This window comes from Argiope bruennichi, chromosome 1, assembly GCF_947563725.1.
Source record: "Argiope bruennichi chromosome 1, qqArgBrue1.1, whole genome shotgun sequence".
NCBI classification, from domain to species: domain Eukaryota; kingdom Metazoa; phylum Arthropoda; class Arachnida; order Araneae; family Araneidae; genus Argiope; species Argiope bruennichi.
The window spans coordinates 89,426,737-89,441,807 of NC_079151.1; the positions used below are offsets into that span (position 1 = coordinate 89,426,737).

General features: G+C 31.4%; 1 protein-coding gene across 1 annotated transcript in view; it reads left to right on the plus strand.

Moving 5' to 3' along the window:
* LOC129965666 (protein qui-1-like) overlaps positions 1–15,071 on the plus strand; it is a 149,258-nt gene that overhangs the window by 115,414 nt on the left and 18,773 nt on the right. The window contains exons 17-19 of the mRNA XM_056079766.1: positions 707–1,050; positions 3,598–3,772; positions 11,754–11,944. Coding sequence (XP_055935741.1) covers positions 707–1,050; positions 3,598–3,772; positions 11,754–11,944 — 710 coding nt within the window. The remainder of the gene's footprint in view (positions 1–706; positions 1,051–3,597; positions 3,773–11,753; positions 11,945–15,071) is intronic.

Sequence of the window (15,071 nt, forward strand, 5' to 3'; positions counted from 1 at the left end):
AACCCATCAACCATTTATCAAACTATATATAAAACTTTGTTCTTTAACCCTCTCCCAAATAAGCGGACCCACCCTATCATACATATTCTATAATAAAAGACTAGTTTTTGCCAATTTCTTTTTTTTTTTCAAACGAGTAATTAAGGATATAAATAGAGGACATCCCTGTAAATAACTTATTTTACATTATGCACCTCTCGTTTGAAACAGAAACTGCCTCGAAAAGGGCCTATTAGCTATAGAATTTTAACGTCCAGTTTGTGTCAGATTAGTATTGAAAAGGTTAACAGCAGACCTACTGAGCTAGAAGGCAATATTACAAATTCGTAACAATACACAATATGGCAAAAGACTGTTAACCTCCTAAAACAAAACAAAACAAAATCAAATGAAAAATGTAAACTGCATTCTGAAATATAGAAGACTCTAGAGCTTCATCACACATTAAGTTAATAATTGAATAATTTTACCACAGTTTCATCAAACTAAGTATACTAATTTTATGTTTGAATTTTCAAACTTACCGGATCTTTTTTCTTTCTTTCACTCTACTTTCTGGGAGAGATTTACTCTTCCTGAAGTCTGAACATTCTAAAGAAGGCTAGGAAAGAAATATAAGAACAATTTTGTGAAAACATAACTTCCTAATAAACAGTTCCATTTCAATAACAACCAAATTCATCAACATTTTTTTTCTTTTCCACAGCGTCCACTGATCGATGTGTTTGCATCTGGAGTCTGGAAGACTTCACCCTTCTAAACACAATCCATCTAAGTTCCCCGATCACCCACATGGACATCTCCTGGGATTCGACCTTCCTGCTACTTGCCTGCACTGACCACTCTGTGCATGTACGCTCCCTTACTACAGGATCCGACGTCCACTGTCTCTATGGACATCAAGCTGCTGTTACCTCTCTGTGCTTCGCTCGGGACAATTGTCGATGCGCTGTAGGTTGCAAGGATGGCAAGATATACCTCTTCGATATACACTCAGCCAAACTACTTCAGACACTGTCCGGTCATTCGGATCCTGTTACCAGCATGCAGGTGGGAGTAACAACTTGACAATTAATTGTTTCATTTATTGTATTTCATTATTTTCAAAAATAAGCCATCTTAATTTTATGCTGAAGAGATGTTAATGTTATGGATAATATTTTCGATTGCTGCAAATGAATACAAAGTTGTTGTTTTTTCTATCGCTGGTAAAATACATACCAATGATATATCATGATTATTAAGATAGGAACATGGCACGAACTTGTATTTAAAGAATGAATTTTATCTTTAATAAAATGTAATTATTTTAATAATCAAAAATAAGCCATCTTAATTTTATGCTGAAGAAATACTAATGTTATGCATGATATTTTTGACCGCTTCAAATTAGAACATAAAGTTTTCTTTTTCTTTCGGTGATAAAATACAAATTACAGGCCATTAATATGCCATCATTATTAAGATAGGAATATGGTACGAAAATGTATTTAAAGAATGAGTTTTATCTACATTAAAATGTAATTATTTTAATAATTCATTAAGCCATTTTCTGTACAGAAACATTTCTTTATATTATTTTTATATTTAACATACTCAGAAATGAACAAAACTATTATCCATGAATTCTCAAAACATAAATATGAGATGAGAGAACAAAGCAAAACAAGTAATATTCCCCGATGCATCTAGAATCGAAGTCAAAAAAGGAGATTAACAAGCTCAAGTTCATTTTTTATTAAAAGTAAATTATTCCACGTGATTGCAGAAAAAGAAGTCATTTGGAAATGTTGCAAGCTTTGAGCCTCAGGTCAAGGCATACTTGCCACTTTTATCGCAACTTTTTTCTTTGAAAATTAATGAAATATTTAATGAAAGTTTAATGAAATTTAATAAAATGGTTTAATGAAAAATTGATGCAAATAATGAATTGAACTATATAATTTCCAAAGAAAATAATGCTCGTTTTGCTTTGCTTTGTTTTGTTATACAACATCTGTTGTTGCAAGAGTTAGCTGATTCTATTGTCTATTTCAAAACAAATAATAAGGCAGATGAAAATTATCGGCAGAAATCCATGTAGGGAAGTTTGTCTGTCCAGATATCTGTGCGCAAGCATGTACGATAATCTCAAAACGTAAAGGATTAGATAAATATAGTTTAGCAGATTTAGTATCTAAAGTATATTTTCTTATCAAATTTTGAACCAACTCTATCAATGGGTACATTTTCTGTATTTTTGCATTATCTAAACGCAACATCTTAAATCTATGGAATACGATATATGATCTTTTGATTACAATTGTATTTCTATTTCAAAATTTGATTTCAATTGGTTGGAAGAAAGACTTCATAAATACATATTTGGTATTCTAGTGCTTGTGTATCAATCAAATGTCAGTGATTAATCGCCAAAGATTACATGCAAAATCCACGCCAATGACTGATATTTTTTAATTATTCTTCGCCAAAACCTTGTAATTAATGCATGAGTATTAGTTTTCATCAGTATGCAACGAAATGCACTACCCTGATTATGAGATTCTGAAAATAATCAGTGGCAGCAGCTTCCCAAATCTTTCTAATGTACTTTCAAATGAATTATCATGTTTGAAAACGCTTGACATGACAATGGCGTACAATAGTTTAGAAATGTGAACTTTTGGCTTAAATTTAGCCCTTTTGCTGAATTTATAATGTCATCTTTGGCAAGCTATTTGGCGATTAATTCCTGATATGCGCTAATAGTATTCAAAAATCCAATTTGTGTTTTAGACAATATCTCCTAACTGATCAAAACAAAAATTTGACACAAAGCAGCACTTTCAGTCACAAAATCCCTTACCAAATTTGATTTATTAAATCGCTCCGTTTTTCAGTTATAATGTTTACATGTTTCTGAAAGTACAGATAGACAGACGGTAAAACCTTTGATTTACTTGGCTCAAAATTTGTAAGGTGTCTACACGATGGATGTTAAATCTGTGTACAAAATTTTATCTATCTGGCTCTTTTCGTTTCGTAACTATCATGACAACTTAAATTCGAATTGTTTTCAGACGGATTTCCTCTGAAAAAATTTTGCTCAAACTTTGATAGAAATATGCAAATTTGATCTAAAGACTTCAACCATCTAGCTCAAAGCGTATTGGAGTTATCTTTTTTACAAAAAGACAGATGGACTGAGAGACATTTTCTAATATATATATATATTTCGATCTCAGGGAAATCTAAAAACGTAAAGACTCGTGAAAATCTCAAGTTCGAATTTTTTGACGATTACTATAATTTCTCTATACTACGCATACGAGAAAGTAAAAATCAATCATTTCTGGATTTCACGGCATTGTCCCAAACTCATAATTTTATGCAAGAGGAAAACATCTTTATTAAAAACTGTTCAAAAAAGTTTGGGGGGGGGGGGCAACCATTCCCACTGGTTTCTTAATATAATGCTAGCAGAACTTGATAAATTACAAATATCATAATAATTCTAAATAAATTTACAATAACAGTAAATTAAGATATCTTATTGAAATCAAGTAACGCTGATACTTGTTAAAAATAAACTTTGCCACAAACTTTCATTTCTTGCAGGCTCAAGATAATGATCGATTCCTAATAACATCCGGAGGCAACAAGATTGTGGTTTGGAATTTTTTCTGCAAAAAAGAAATGTTCGTTCCAAAGTCTCGAAGCCGGAAGGAAGACAAGCATCAGGAACCAGTCACGTGCGTCGCCGTCTCCAGGGATGGGTCTTTAGCCGTGTCAGGTGGGTGAATCTCTACAAGAAAAATATTTGAACAGAGGATGAAAGAAAAATCTCTCTCTAAATGAGTGGTTCTCAACTCGAAGCTGATATTGCTTGGGTATCAATTTTATAAGACCGGAAGGAAATAACAGATTATTTTTTTATACTAAGCATCTTTATTAGGAAGGTTTTTATAAACTTGAACAAAATTTGGAGTTTTCTTAAGATATTTTATTTTATGAGAATTCTTCGAGTCATTTGGTACAAATTTTATTTCTAAAGATATTCCGAAAAGTATAAAAGAGTATTTAATTTAGTTTGAGGATTAAATTAAATACTCATTTAATTTAATCCGTGATTCCTTTATTTATTAGTGGGCATATTTGTGACAAAAATGTCGATAAATTTTCTCACAGAAGGACGGAAAAAAGTAAAATTCAAAATTAAATTTTGCTTCAATAAATATTTTATCAATAGGAGTAGTGGTTAAATGTTATATATATATGTAAACATATTTTAGCTGATGCATGACCAAAAAGAAGAAATTTTTGAAAATGTTTAACTTCGATTTATTTTACAACGGAAGGCATTTTATGTACAAGAAGCAATGATAAAATTGCCGAGACCGTTTACATCGTGATGCAAGTCCAAAAGGGACAAAAAAAAATTTCCTTCAGTGATTTTACTCTGACATTTTGATAGGATTTCTGTGACATATGCCGACTTAGGAAAGGGACTCTTAGGTACCTTTGAAATAATGTTGTAAGCATTAAGGATTTTTGTCTCTTTACTTGAAGCGTGAGAACCTACTGAATTCAGAAGTTTTACAGAGCGCGTGTTGTAATAACTAAATAAAAAGGTAAAATTGGATCCGGAAATAAGAGAAATTTTAGGATGAAATTAATATGGGCTAAATTAAGATAAGAATTAGGAAATTAATTAGGATTTAAGTTAAATTATAAAATATAATTATACACACACGCACGCGCGTGCGTGCATAATATTTAACGCATTTACATATTTGAAATACTATTCTTATATTTTTGACAGAAAATTCTTGAAATTTCAAAATTTTATTGAATTTTAGGAATATAAATTAAAATTCATAAATTATAAAATATTCCAACTTCCATTTAATAGCCTTACACTTGTTCTGTTTGTTGTATAAATAAACTTTCATGTTACAATCAAGGACCATGGCGTCATAGTGGCATAAAATACGTAATTTTCAATGTCATCTACATCTAATTGCACATTGTCTTTCACACTGTTACAGATTATTTATTCCTAAAGTAAACTGTGATGATAATAAACGTAATCTTTCTTCTTTAACTTTAAATAATGAAAGAAAATCAAACGATTATATACTCGGCAAACCAATGCAAATGAAATGAATTGCTTTGCAAAAATATAGCGTATAATTAAAAACTGTACAAAAACTATTTTTTTTTAAAAAAATGTCAAAATTCGGAAAAAAAAGGCAAAACATATTAAATCTAACTTATTAAAATGACAACTATTTTTAATTGGTGTAAAAATGATTTTTGTGTTATAATATTTTCGAAAATTATCATGAATATAGCTAAACTCACAATTTTTAACTAATGGAAAGTATATTTATACCGAATTTGGTAACTCTGGGTCAATTCTGCTGCTCTGCAAAGCGTCAACATACATTTTTCCTTTACTATTAGTTCAGATGAGTTATAAGCAATTATTATTGTTCAACGTTTTCAAATATTATGAGCATAGAATAATAAAAATGATGCATGAAATTGCCGTAATTATTAAGCAATACGATAGACTGATCTCCCATTCTGAAAATATGTGAAGGATAGATTGCTCTTAATAATTTTGAATTACATTTATAATATATTATGGATCTCGAATGAGTATCCCCTTCTTTAAATTTTCATACCACCTCAACACAAGAATTGTTAAATTGTTAATTTAACGTGTTCCAAATTAATCTTCCAGTCCCAAAATCGAAATTTTAACCTCAAGTTATTCTCAGACTTCAAGTCGGGAAAAAAAGTTTAAGAGAACACGTAGTTCTTTCTTTACCGTTTATTACATGATTTCTCAAATTATATTCCCTGAGCACTATTGGCCGGTAATTTAACTTTGATGGTGTAATATTTACACAAAAGATAAAATTAATGCCAATTGTGCTACTTCTGGATTTTTTTCTGGTACTTATAGTTTAGTAACTATATATAGCATATACACTATCTACCAATAAGTATTTCAACACCCATGGTAATGAGGATATCTTCTGTCCTGATCTACGTCCGCCTTCTGTGTTTCAATATCGTGTAGGAAACCACATTAGCATTAGTCGCATGCAAGATACCACGAAATTCAGAGCTGCCTGACTTCAAGAAAGGCGTAATTGTCGGATATCATAGAAAGAATCGATTCTTTAGGGGCATATCTAGAGAGTTAAAGATTCCAAAATTGTGAATGGCTTTTGTAATTAAGAAGTGGAAGGTGAGTGGTGATTGTCAGAATGTGCATCGACCCGGCAAACCTACGAAACTAAGAGACCGAGACCGACGAGTGCTTCCCAACGAAATTCGGAAAAACCGCACCAAAGCGATGGCCCACAAACTTCAGGAGTCCCAACAAGCATCTGGGACTATTGTTTCAATAAATAACATCCTGAAGGAAGCACATTTACTTGGTTTCTATGGTCATGCTGCTGCATATAGGCCTTTTATTACAATATTCAACCGCGCTGCTCGGTTGAGGTGGTAACATATATCGAAATTGGACCATAGATGAATGGAAATAAGTTATCTTAGTGTTGAATCAAGGTTCAATATCTACCAGTCAGATGACAGACTATGGGTTTGGTGTATGTATGGAGAATGTCTTTTGGCAGAATGTATTGTGCCTACGGTAAAGTTTGAAGGAGATGGAACTATGGTCTAGGGCTGGGACTATTGATCCCAATTCATGGTAATCCAACTCTGACTCCACTATTCTAGACAAAAATGTACTTCCTACGCTGTGTCAGTTTTACTGGTTGTATCATTGTCATATCATGGATGACAACGCCACTTGTCATGTTGTGAGGTTCACTATGGATTGGTATAATGGTAATGGGGTGAACTAATTAGACTGAACTGCCCCCAGAGAGCCTTGAATCGTGTAGAAAACTTTTGGAATAAGTTGGATATCCGAATTAAGAGGTGCAGCAATCATCCAAAATCGGTGAAGCAACTTGCAAGTCTTCTCGAAACCGAGTGGAAGAAAATACCGCTGTCCATCATCCAAATACTTATGAAAAGCATGCCTCGGAAGGTGGAGGCTGTAATTGTCTCAACTGGAGCCTCTACCGACTGTTTAATATGAATAAATTGTGTTTATCGCTTTTATCACAGGTGTCTAATTACTTATTGGTAGATAGTGTATATTAGTAGACATGATAATAGATTTTTTATTTGATTTTATGTGATACATAATTTAAAAATTATAGAAACTCCTGATCAATGTTATCTTCTGGCTACAATTATTGAAAAATAAAATTCTGGAAGTCATATTCAGTGAATTTAGTTATTTATACGCTTTAAATGAGTCTTTATATATACCTTTTCTAAAACAGATTTTAAAACTTTTTAACTTCTAGGTTTTATTTTATTTATTTTTGAGGAGCGTAATCCATATACCACTGATAGTTCGTATCATTACTTTTGGTGGTGCAATATTTAAGTAAAAGATACAAATATAGGTTCAAAATGAATGGCGTTACTTTCAACAATTTTTTTCTGGTACTTTTATTTTTGATAAAAATATATATTTGCTAAACATTACAATATGTATATTTGGGATTCGTATTCATGTGATACAAAATTTAAAAGTTATGAAAATTCTTAATAAATGCCATCTTCTGGGTACAATTGAAAAAAATTTTAAAGGTCGTATTCAATAAGTTTAGTTATTTATACTCTTTAAATAACTTTACTAAAGCAGCTTTTAAAGACTTTTGACGTCTATGATTTATTTTGTTTATTTTTTGAGGCGGTAGACACTTAATTTATTCCGATTATACATTCATTCATAATTTCGATACTTGTCTAGATATCATTTATACCATTCAAATAAATACCTATTCCATTTTCAGCAAACCGTCTCTTTACCAGATTAGATTTACAAGTGTGATAAGGGTTCGAGCCATCCATCTAACTCCTGTAATATACTCTTTCCCTTTTCTCATCTAACGAGAAAACTAGAGGCCGGATATTCCACTCGCCTGACGGGGAGCAGTGGCCCGGAACCGTCCGGCCACGGATGAAGTCGTCCGGAAGGCAGCGCGCAAAAGATCAGCCCGAATCGATAGGGCCTGTCTTTTGGTAAAGCGTCAACAGTGTGCGTGTCTGCTGCCGAATTAATCGGTTCTCTCTCTTCTCATCACCGAACGCCCTTTCAGTAGGTTCTATTCACCCCCCGACGTCGATTAAGGGACCGCTCCGGGGCATTCGAAGTTATTGATCCGAAAACATTTCAAATGAATTCGGTTACTAGTTTGTTTATCGCAGTCAAAGAAGATAGAGTTTAGAAAAGGGACGGATATGTATTTGAGGAATATAAACATAATATGAAATTCTTTAGGCATAATAGGATGATAGATTTTCGGGGTCGCTTTCAATGTAATTGTTGCTAATTTTACTTTCTTGTATAAAAAATGTACAAGAAAAAGTATAGAAGTCGTCAAATAATCTGAACTCGAGTTCAACAAACATATTAATGGAATTATATTTGTCTATCTCTGAGTACGATAATTCGAAAGCCTAAAGTAAGATGGATGGAATTTGGTATACGGACTAAACGTCAGATTTGTACATTTCTATCAAATTTTGATCAAAATTCGTGGAAGAAAAATCCATATGTCCGAGTACAATTGAACGCGGTAACTAAAAAACATAAAAAGTTACATCGATGACATTTGGTATACAAAGTTATCACCAAAAATATATATGTGCATTAAATTATGGAGCAAAACCTAACTCTGGTTTGAACTATGTCGGTCTGTACATTTGCGTGGACGAAAACACAGAAACATAATATTCTGGAAAAATTAAATTTCGTATGTGATATTATAACTAAAATTCAAGTTCTAAGTGAATTTTGGTTTCAGTTGACGGCTTTGCTTCCAAAGGGTGCATTCGATTTTCTTCCTTATATTATGAAGCAAAAAAGTCTCATGTGCAGGACTAGGAAAATAAAAATCCGAGCACTTTCGGCGTTCATGGCCTTGCTCGAAAAAAGACAATATTTATGCAGAGAAACAAGGATAACACCTTTATTATGGTATATGTGAGAATATGCAGATCATTATTGCTGGTTTTAAAAATAAATAAAATATTTTAGAGTCGGTAAAAAAAGTATTAAGATGCGATATCAGGGAAAAATGCAAACGGTTAATGCACCTGATTGTTTTCATTTAATTTACCATTCTGTGCATGGTTTCTGTAATGAAGGAACAAGACATAATATTGAATCGAAAACACAAAAGTTGAGACCACTACAAGGTGCTCCAATTATTTTAGAAACTCCCTGAAACTATATAGAGACCTACGAAACGCAATTAGAGGATTTATTTTAAATCTTATGCATATGCATTTTGGGTTTGTTTAGTTTAGTTGTATTAACGTCCCGTTTGAAGCAACACTAGGGCTATTTTGGGACGGACCTCGTAATTTTGAACCGCGGTCAGATGACGAGGACGGCACCTGAGCTGGCACCCCCCTCTCCACACCACACCACACCAGCGGGATATGTGCATTTTGTGATCATTCTTTACAGAATCCGTCTATTTCTGATTTTTTTTAAAAAATTAATTAAAGAAAAAAATATCAAAATTATGTGTAAGTGCAAAGTTGTGCAAGACATATTGTCTTTCTAAAGTAAAGTTTGGCGCATCATATTTTTTTTAATTCATAGAAGGCCGTACGGTTAGCAAAGTTATGCAAAAGCGTATTATCATTCTAAATAAAATTTTCATATCATAAAATGTGTTTATTTATTTATCGTTTTTCATCTATAGAAAACCGTACGGTCTTTTTATTAAGATGCTGTTTAGTCGTTGATTAGTCTTTTTATGATCTTTTTCAAACTGGTGTGCGAATGCATTTTGAATTCAAATTGACTTTACAGTTCATCTGTATAACCATTTAGAAATACGTTTTTAATTCCATTTATAAGCTTCACATGACTGTTTCAAAGGACAACAGTGAATGTTTGGAAATATTTTTTAAATGCGTTTTCGATAAACATTTGCAGAAAGAATGATTTATCGCAAGAATGGAACTAGAATCAGATTTAAATGGAAAATAAGAAAAATACCAAGATGGCTGTTGTATAAATAATTCCACCATTAAAAATGCCAGCAAAATATTTTATTTCCATTGTAAAAAATATGGTTTCTGGTTTCGAAATTTAATAATAAATTCTATGAAAATTATTATAAAAATAATTTTGAGCCATTTTAAATTTTTTTATTATGTAACAAGAAATGCCAATAACTTCGAAAACTTTCGTAAGGAAAAAAAAAAAAATGTTCCTCAGTCATCTTGAAAATGGCAAATGTATGCTATCATTCAATGATGCTTTCTTTCTCAGTCTAATTTTTTTCTCTGATTGCCATAATTATTATTTTATTTCCGATACCTTACAGACAAAGGAAAATAATTAATATTTTCATTGGATCGCGTGATAAATAATGTATAAATGCTATAATAATTTAAAATGCATTTAGCACATTGATCTCCAGAGAATTTCATATAAATTGGTTGAAAATACCTATTCGTTTTTCAAGCTTATTCTGTGAGGATATATAACAATGATAAGTATTTTATTATTTTGATTCATTAAAAAAAAACGCAAAAAATTTGTTAAAACAAATCATCAATATTATGTGTAATAATGGAATAATTTTACGACAATAATGGCAATAATGGAATAATTTTACGACATCTGAGCAAATATTATATTTCTTTCAAATAATATTCCGAGACCAAATCGCCATAATGATCCCAGATGGGCCACGTTTGTCTCTTATATAGTGAAATACACAGAAGGTGTGATCGACAGCTTTGAACGATATATCAAAGATCAATCGACTTTCTGGTCATCTATAGTCCTTGCGGCTCTACTGAAACAATCAGATGTCAATCTCAAGTGCTCTCAAAGTTTTAATTTAGTATTTTTTTAAATATAAATGACAAAATTCATGTAATATATAATATTCATGTAATAACCTTCACTGTAGATAGCATTGAATGTTATAGAGTATTCCACATTTCAGAGCAGTAAAGAAAATCATATATGTAAATAGTAAAGTATTTCTTCTCATTGATTTATATCCTTCAAAATTTAATACATGTTTACGGGTTGAGTGTTTTTTTTTTCTAAATTATACATTTTGTTCAATTGAGTCAATCATTTCGTTACAATTTTGAGTTATTGTATACAAGAATCAAATACACAGACTTTTATTTAATAATGGTTATATCCTTACTAAAGGAGATTTCAAATATTGAAATTCCTTCTATTATTCTGATAGAAATTTTTTCAAGGTCACAACATTTCTTAACATATATGTAGTGTTATTGTTTTCACATAGTGTTTATACGTAAATAAGTTGATTCAATAATAAACTGTCTTTAAATACATATTTTCCTTATTATCCTTTAAAATAATTTATTTTACAGAAACTTTTGGTTTATTTTTGTATTTCAGTTTTTAATTTTTACTTAATATATGATAAATATTTTAGAACCTAGAAGTCAATTTTTTTTTTTAATTTTCTACTAGAGGGCACCACTAATATGAAATCAAAATATAATCGAAATAACCAATTAACCATAATTAATTCTTACAAAGTTTCAAAATTCAAAACCATCTGGAAGCTACTTAATTTTTTGTGAACATGAAACATAGTGAAGATGCTAAAGACTAAGTGCTAAAAGACTTTTTTTTTATCTTTTCACTTTTGAAGGCTCCCGAGATCGCATCGTGAAAGTTTGGCAGCTGAACTCAGGGGAACTACATGCCAGTTTGAAAGGTCATTCTGCTTCCATTACCTGTGTCGCCTTTGCTCCCAATGGGCTGTTTGCTGTTTCGGGATCCGAGGATGCTTCCCTCAAAGTTTGGGGACTCACTTTAGGACTCATCGTTTCCACATTTCAGGTAAAACACAACTTATATTTATGTCTATAAACAATGTCGCTGGGCAAATTTGCACAAAAATATAATTTTGATAAATTCAATATCATTAAAAGATAGTAAATACAATACTGTCAGAAGATATTCTATACAATACTATTAAAATATATTTAATTAATCAGCGAAAAGAAGTATAAAGCAACAGCTACTTATCCGTTAAGAACGCGAAAAGCTCTAGTAGTATTTTCAGTAAATGAGAAATATGGAAGAATACAAAGCAATAGCCTCGCTTGTTGCAATTATTGTTTTTTGGTAAATCAAAGTAATTAGAAATACTAATAGTATTATGAATAGCTGCATGTAATAAAAAAATGTCTGCATAATAAGAATTACAAACAGAAGGTAAGGTAATTAACTTTATTCTTTACCGTGGTAGTTTTTAACACTCCATGATTAATGCAATACAATATCTGTAAATGTACCTTAAAACTGTGCTTCACTACACATTACCTTGCAATGTCCAATCAAAATGTTCGTTTAAAAACAACTACACATCACAATGGAAACGTACTCTTAAACACATGATCAAAGTTAAATTACAGTGATTGCATTGGCAATATGTATTTCCAAACGTGTTTCACATAGAAAATGAGACTGGTGCAATTTTATTTAACATCCTGTAGGTGCACGTATTCCCTTCTAAAATTTTCCAGTGAAAAGTAAATGAAAAGTCTAATTGCAAGACAGCAATTAATTCCACTTCATAAGAAGCAATTATTACATCATCTTCAACACGAAGCATTTACATTGCCCATTTTAAGGGAATAGAAGTCTCTTGGGCAGAAGTTCTATTTCACACTCCATTCCTGGATAAGTTTAAATAGCTTTCTGAAAAATTTATTCCACTTTTGCAGTAAAATTTGTAATAAAAGTTGTTCTAGCTTTTTGTTTTATATTTTTAAAATTTCCTGTTATTTAAGAAATACGAAATAAGCTTTCTTCTGAGGTTGTACGTGCATGCGTTAGCCGGAGTATGTTAGTCGTTTAATATATAATATAAACATAATTTTTTAAACAGAGGTCGAAGAGAGAGAAGACACATTCGAATTTTAAACTTCGCTTTTATTCAATCCTGGGAGGCATAATTTATGAACAAGAAGCGTCGACAAAACTCGTCCATTCACGGCGCAGCACAAAAGCAGAAGAGTTATTTATACTACGAGATTTCAATATCGATTTCTTTACACGTGTCGATTTAAGTAAGGGGATTATAGGGATATTTTAAAAGAATATGTTATATCGACAAATTCTTATCCCTTCACTCGGAGTGTAGAAACCGCTGATTTAAGCATTTTTACAAAACTTCTGTTGAATTAATTAAATAGAAAAATTGGAATAGGATCAAGAAATAAGGGAATATTTTAGAATGTTAGTTAATATGGGCTGAATTAAGAAAAATCTTTGGAAATTAATTTGAATTGAAATTAAATTTTAAAATATATAAACGTTCTTTTACCATTATCTTGTCTTCTAGTGCGAGGACATTTCAAATAATAATTCGTATGTTATCTAACATGCATTTAAATTATCTTTTAGCCCTTATTTCATGATTTCTATTATCTAATATCAATTTTATTATAATTGAAAATATTGTCATGTGATCTGGTTTTTATGAAAAATAAGCTCAGAATTCAAAATAAGACTTTCTTTAATAGCTTACTCCTCGATTTTTTTTACTTTGTAATTTTTCTTATTTTAATTTTTGGAATAATATCTCTGAAAGTATTTAATTGCCTCCACTTAACCTTCTCGCTGTGTATCCCGCGATTTCTACGGGTAACGTAGAAGTAACAAAATTTGCGCAGCCCGCGATTTCCATGGGGATGCATTTTTCCGTCTATTTACCTGTGCAACCCCTCTTTTCCCGTTGATGGTTTCATTTCGGCTTTTCTTTCTTCATTCAGATCTGGGTTAACAGATAGTGTTAGTTACCTATGGTTCTGCGAAATATACAAGCATATTTTGCAGCATTTTTGCTGGCTCTTATCAAAGCTCAAAGATATCTGGCAGGAAACGTTTCACAATTTTTTAACCGATTTTGATAAAATAATAATAATAATAACAATTACTCAGCGAAAGGGTAAATGGAGTATATTCTTGCTATTAAGTATTAAATGTGACGTGTCAATTAAATTCTGGAATATACAGAGCATTAAAAAATAGTTATTGTACGTTGTCGTATGCTATGCTTTGGTATAATCATGCGAAATTACGTTTGGCATGTGTAACGTCATGTAAATTGGTTACATATTTCTTTCGGATCATAAAATTGAGAAAATCCATAGTTTTATCATCAAGCAGGCGTATTTATCGAGTCATCAAATATTAAATTTGGTTTAATTTAATTCTTATTTCAAAAATAAAACAGACTCTTTTAAAACTAAATGTAAAATTGAGACCCCAAACATACGTAGTTTCGTTTAACTTAATTATAACTAATTGCATGGGAAATAATAGATATCTTTTTAAATCGCAAGTTGGAAAATAATGCATATATACTCAAATTGACATATATATCTCTTTAATAAAGATTAGAATGAATAAAAAGTATTATTTCAAAAAACAGATAGAATAAACGTACCGAAATGATGCTGTTATCTATTTCCATTCAAAATGCTCATATCATTCATGTATATTTAATTCCTTCTAGTGCTCAGACATCGGATGAATACTGCATTGTACCCTTCAAGTAGAAAGCACCCGAATAATATTAATTTCTCGCCGATGTTCGCTCATAAATTCACCCGGTGAAGTTACAAAAGAGCTTTGTTCCGTCTTTTCAAGCGAAGTAATATCATGCAACATAAATTATCCAGTGTGAGCTCGCATCTCTTGAGATAAGAACGGCTTTGTGTTCAGTACGATTAATTTGAAATAATTCTATAAATATACTAAGATATCTTGTAAATTCACATCGCATTAATCTTTAATACAGCACACCTGCTTTGACTTAAATTGGAGATTGGATTTCAATTCTACTATAAAGAGAGGAAAATGTGAATGCCGAAATGGCAATCTCAATAAATGCCAAATTGCAAATTTTCAGGAAAGCGAAAAATAAACTTCAGGCCCCTTTCAGCACGTATTGTGC